This window comes from Chinchilla lanigera, unplaced genomic scaffold (genome assembly GCF_000276665.1).
Source record: "Chinchilla lanigera isolate Chin_1 unplaced genomic scaffold, ChiLan1.0 scaffold00028, whole genome shotgun sequence".
Classification (NCBI taxonomy): Eukaryota; Metazoa; Chordata; class Mammalia; order Rodentia; family Chinchillidae; genus Chinchilla; species Chinchilla lanigera.
Window position 1 is genome coordinate 7,666,460 of NW_004955429.1, and position 6,000 is coordinate 7,672,459.

At 38.9% G+C, this 6,000-nt stretch overlaps 1 protein-coding gene across 4 annotated transcripts in view; it reads left to right on the forward strand.

Annotated features, from left to right (window-relative positions):
- Positions 1-6,000, forward strand: part of Nebl (nebulette) — a 170,690-nt gene that overhangs the window by 106,466 nt on the left and 58,224 nt on the right. For all 4 annotated transcript variants that reach the window (XM_013515481.1, XM_013515484.1, XM_013515482.1 and 1 more), the window contains 2 exons: positions 3,558-3,668; positions 3,965-4,075. In XM_013515481.1, coding sequence (XP_013370935.1) covers positions 3,558-3,668; positions 3,965-4,075 — 222 coding nt within the window. The remainder of the gene's footprint in view (positions 1-3,557; positions 3,669-3,964; positions 4,076-6,000) is intronic.

A 6,000-nucleotide genomic window follows, 5' to 3' on the forward strand; every position in this document is an offset into this window, starting at 1 on the left:
CATAATGATGTTCTAAATCCATCTGCTCCTCACTCTAGTCTAAGTTACCACCTCCGTCACCAGGATCATTGCAGTGGCTTCCTACCCAGAATTCTCTTTTTATTCTTGCCCTTTTAATATATGTATTTAAATCCAGCAGTCATAATCACACAATTTTCTGAAAGTTTTTATTATAAGAAGGAGGGTCTGTCTAGTACTACTTCAAGTTACTGAATTGGAGCATGGGGCAGCAGAATGGGAGTTCAGAGCTGGAGGAGAAGGTTTTGAAACCATCCTCATGGAGATAAGAGTTGAAGCCAGTTGGAAGTGTCCTCTCCTTAGAGAAAGGAGTATGGAAAGAGTTCATATTTTATTTTATCCTTTTACCTAGGAGCACACTGTTAAGATATATGCCTTTCATAGGAAGCTGGCCCATTTTAGCATTCAGATCTTTCATTACTATGTTAATTAATTTGTTCCACAGTACGCCAATTTGGATTTCTCTTTGTTGTTTAGGATCAGCTACTGGGAAAATAGTGCAGATTTTGTTTCTGAAAACCTAGGGGCACATAGGGTTAGAGCTGTATTAGGGTTGCATGCAGCTCAAACCAATATTGGTGATGCTCCTATCACTGGAATCTGAATATCTGATTGGCACATAATCATAGCATGTCAATTTTTGCCAAGTTAAAATGCTTTAAATCTCTTTCAAACTAATTTTGGGACTTTGTGTGGTTTATTTTTTAATATCTAAAGCTTATTTTTAAAGTAAGGTTAATATAGTACAGAAATACCTCCATTCATGAATGCTTCTGTTTGCAAATAATTTAGTTCACAAAGAAAAGTGTTGGGCAAAATTTTGCTTTTGTTTGCAAACTCCACATCAGGTGACAAACACGACCACAGCCATCTTCTCCACACAAACATGAACTCAGCCACTTCCCCAACCCTTAAAACAAATGAAGTTCATAAATTGAGGAGTCACTGTATGTGGTTATGCCGCTGATCCCCACTAGTCAAACCTTCCTGCATCTGTGGGCTTGACCATGGGACTTTGAGCCAATGGGACATTAGCAATTTGATGTGGACAAAGGCTCTAAATATACTTATGCATTAGGGCTTGTTCTCTTGGAATATAAGTGGGCGTGTTTTACTATGTAGCAATAGCAAATAACTGGATAACTGGTGTCTATTGTAGTCTGTGTGCTTTAGAACACTTTTAGATGTTACAATTCATAGCAGAAAATTGAGAGACATATTTGTACCATGGAATCTTGGTGGTGGTCTCTAGCCAGTGCTTCAGGTTCCACCTACATTAACCTTCAAATTAAATGTGTTGTTTTAGCACTTTAGATAGATTTACTAAAAACAGAGTGCTTTTCTCAGACACTGTAATAATTGAATATTATTTTTGGTAGTTAAAACACTATTACTTGAAATTTTAATTAGAAGAGTGCAACTGAGAGTATAATTCAGTAAAAACAAGCCAAGTTATGAGCAAATAATAGGGCAAAATATATTTCTTTATGATTGTGAATTCTGTTTACAATGTATTTGAAGTTTTTAAATAGCTTTAAACAGATTATTCAGAATAGCACAAATAAGCATACCCATGTTTACCTTGTACCAGAGAATCTACAAGTCAATCTACAAGCGTGTAAATATAAGAAATCATTGTTCAGAAGAAATATAATCAGCTATATAGTTCAGAATCTTTAAGTAATTTTTCAAAGAATAATTTATAAAAAATGCAAAAGTGTAAGTATACAGCTTGCTGACCTTTATTATCAACTTTAAATTGTGACAAGATCCTTTAGGACACGTGTGCCTGTAATTGTGACTGTTTGGTATCAGGTAATCCAACTTAAGCTGCCTTTTTAAAAAGCAGATAATTTATTGTTCTTATAGTTGAACAGTAGATGAATTCTTAGCTCTGGCTGATAGATTTCGGTCGCTGCAGAGAGTAATAAAACAATAAAATGCCTTTATTGCAGGCACGGAGAAGACCACAGAGGGGAGGTTGGGGAACGTGGATTTTCTGGGGGGCCTGGCTGAGAACAATGGTAATATATGGCCAGGCTGGAGGCTGGGCTTGTGGGGGAGTGGTTGGACCAGCTGATGTGGCATGCCAGCATTGGGTGGGAGTGTGGGAAAATGAAATAGGACACTACAAAGGGGAGTAGGAAGTTGTAATATAACTCGAAGGGTGGGGCTTAGCACATGGCCTCTAGTGGCCAGTGCCATATTGGCCATGACACATAGCCTCCAGTAGGAGGCGCCACAGCGATTCTAAAGGAATTATAATGAGAGAAGGAACCCATCATCCCCATCATCAAGACCCAAATACAATCATGTGTGTCATAATGACTTTTGGTCAATGACGAACCACACGTATGATGTTGGCCCCGTAAGACTGTAATAGAGCTGCAAAATTCCCATTGCCTAGCACCGTCACAGCCATCCTAGTGTTGTAGTGCAACATATTACCCTTGTGGCTGTAGCTATGCTGGTGTATACAAACCTACTGCCCTATCAGTTGTATAAAAGTATAACACACACACAATTATGTTCAGTACATAGTACTTGAAAATGATCATAAACGTCTATTACTGGTCTGTGTGTTTACTTCTTATCATTTGAATGTGTTCTTTCTACTTATTAAAAAAGGACTTTACTATAGAATAACGTTGTGTTATTCTGGCAGCAGCCTCGTATATCTTTGTTTACTAAGTCTCTTGATTGCATTGTGTTCTCTTGTGCTTGACGTAATCTGCTCTGCGCTGTTCAGCCTGGTCCCAGGAGCAACAGGCTGGATACAATATATGCCATCTTGCCTGGGTGGGTAGTGAGCAATCTCATGGAGGTTTTTGTGAACACACTCTAAGATGTTCACATAGTAACAAAATTGCGGAGTGACACATTTTTCAGAATTATCCCCCTCATCAAGAGATGCGTGAGTGTAATGTGATTCAGTTTCTGTTCCTGACCTTCCATTCCAAGGCTGGTTTTCCTCTACGTATGAAGAAACTTTCAGCAGCTCCCAGGCTGCATCCTTCCTCAGTCATGTCCAGGAGGAAATAGAAAGTCTGTGATTCTCCATTGAAAAATAAGTGTGCCCATCCCTGAACCAATCACTCAGGCCAGGGATGGATCGTAAGCCCCACAGGGCCCAGAGAATTGGGCCAAATTTATTCAAACAGAATGGTTTGGAATAGGGAGCAGCGAGTAGCTGCAAGTGTGAAAAGCAACAATTTTCAATCACTTTTTACTAACATTCTTCAACCGAGTTATATGTTAACCGGTAATTTATGGAGTTTATTATATTGAAATATGACCCCCCCAGCTCTTTTCCCTTTGTTAATTCAGATTTGTAGACAAAAGCCTCCTCCTTACTTGTGACTAATACACTCCATGTCATGTTTCTACAGCACGTTAAAACTCTTGTTCTATAGAAATAAAAGAAATAAAGTGTCAACTTAATTCAAATGAACTGGTCCTCATGTCCAAATGACAGCGTAGTTTTCCAGCAAGGTTTTGAGTGATTGTCGGGCATTAACTGCATGTTTCATTTTCTGCAGAAAGACTACAAAAGAGACCTGGAGACTGAAGTTAAAGGAAAAGGCATGCAGGTCAGTCCAGACACTCTCGATGTCCAGAGAGCTAAGCGAGCATCCGAGATGGCCAGCCAGGTGAGGGAGCAGCGGGTACCAAGCTTCACACAAACACTGGGAGTGGCGTCCAGCAAGAGTATAAATGGGACTTCCATAGCAGGGCCTTTGCTGTTGAAAAATGTCAGTGTCTCCATTGCTCTTTTATTTGTTTATTTATTTGCTTTTATTTTCTTTTTTGATTTTTCTCCGGTACTGGGAATCGAACTCACGACCTTGCACTTGCCAGGCAGGTACTGTGCTGCTGAGCTAAATCCCCAGCCCTCCATTGCTCTTGAAGGTGAAGCAATCACCATGATTATTTTCTATTCTTTTAGAAACTCTATAAGAAAGACTTAGAAAATGAAATTAAGGGGAAAGGAATGCAAGTGAACATGGATATCCCAGATATGCTTCGAGCCAAGAGGGCATCTGACATCTACAGCCAGGTCGGTAGAAGTTGTAGGTGTTTAGAATAACATATCCTTTAAAAATTTTTCTATTGATATGTGTCTGAAGTACCTAATGATGACACTCCTTGCGAAGAGTTGGTATGTGGACATGACACATCTTAATCCTCTGTGCATTCCCTTCTATCTCTTGATTTCCTTTCTATTTGCAAAAGATCTATCCTCCTGTTTTCTGTTATCTCTTTTTTTCCTCTTCAAATTGTTTAATCTTTGGTTTCTAATACCCAACCCCTGTGTGTTTTGTGTGTTTCTGTAATTTATTTTATTTTTGAAGACATTGCATCCCAAGTCAGTACACTGTTATTAAGAAACCATTGGCCAAACTTGATTAAATTTATTAACAAAAAGGACAACTGTCATAGGTTCAGTTCATTTCAGCAGACATTAAATAGTGCCAGAGCCCCACTGTGTGTCCCCTTGTTTGAGTACAAGGACATTTTGAACTTCTTTTTGAATTTTTGACTTCATTACATTCTTGGCTTGACTGTTCTCTGCTCATAGCCCGCCCCCCAAAAATCCAAAGATTTGATTCTTGACCACTTCATAATGAATATTATTATTAAAGTAATCAGTTCTGAATAAAATAATAGTGGTTAAAACTGTACAAAGTGTGAGGTGAAACGGAATATTAACTAAAAATTAAAGGAAGAGCTTTTTATAGTAAAATTTATATTTGGCAAGTACAAACCTATCACATAGTCTCTTGAAAAAGCTGAGGTAAGAGAAATAATGATCTCAAAAGAAAATTATTTACAGAAGGAGAGATTACTTCTAAATTGACTTGGGCAAAAACTTTCACTAGTGAATACTGTTGTTGCTGTAGAATTTACATGGAAAAGAATGAACCCTCATGGAAAAAATAGTAAAGTACGATGCAGAAAAAAGGAGTAATAGAAAACCGAGCAAGAGATTAAGTTTGATTAATAGAATTTATGCTGAGAATAATTTTTGATAAAATCTGGTCACATTTGTTTGAATTCTGATTAAAATCTAAGTAAAAAGCCTTAAACATCCCAAGCCCCAATGGGAATATCAAGATGGCAGAGTGAAAATGTCAAAGGACTGTCTGCTCCTCAGCCTCTGTGGGTGATGCCTCTGTTGGGATGGTCCTGCAGGGCCTGGTCTCCCAGTTATGGTCTCTTGCTGGCATATGAACTTGGAGACTCTGGCCCAAGCTGCATTAGCTGAATAAACTCTAAGTAAATACTGGACATAGAACAGGCCAATGGACTTTTGAGCCGGTGGAGGAGATGTGCTGTCTCAAGAATGCCGAGCTTGCTCCTTTACTCAGCAAACATGTCCTGAGTGTCTCTTCACAGAAAATCAGACACAGTTTTGCCTTGGGGGAACTGCGGGCTAATCTTATAGCCATACAGATGTAGAGTTACAGACCACTGCATCCTAGCCCTCAAAAAAGTAGGAACAGGGGTTTCTCAGAAGAAGCGGTGTCCAGGCTGTCCCATTTCCTGCCCCAAGTGTGGAGTGTTTGAATGTGACACCTACAGTACATCTGACTTTTTGGGGTTTTAAGCACAGGAGAGACAGTGGTGCATTTTCATGTGCACAGTAGGTGCTTTTCTTACAGTAGCAGGATTCAATTATAGTAAACTTCATTAGCCAGGATGCCTGAGTTTAAATCCCAGCTCTGACACTTACTACTAGCTGGGGCCCCAGTTTCCCCTTCTATAAGATGGGTGTGATAATAGCATCTCTTTGGGGGACTGATTAAATAAGTTAATGAGTACTGAGTATTTAGGACAATACCTACATACTATGTATTACATACGCACCAGTACTACATATAAGCCATTGCTCAGGTTTATCATAGCTCCAACAGTAGATAGAAAATTGAGATATTTTTATTTCACCTACAAAATGCTGGTACATTTCTCTTAACTAAACAT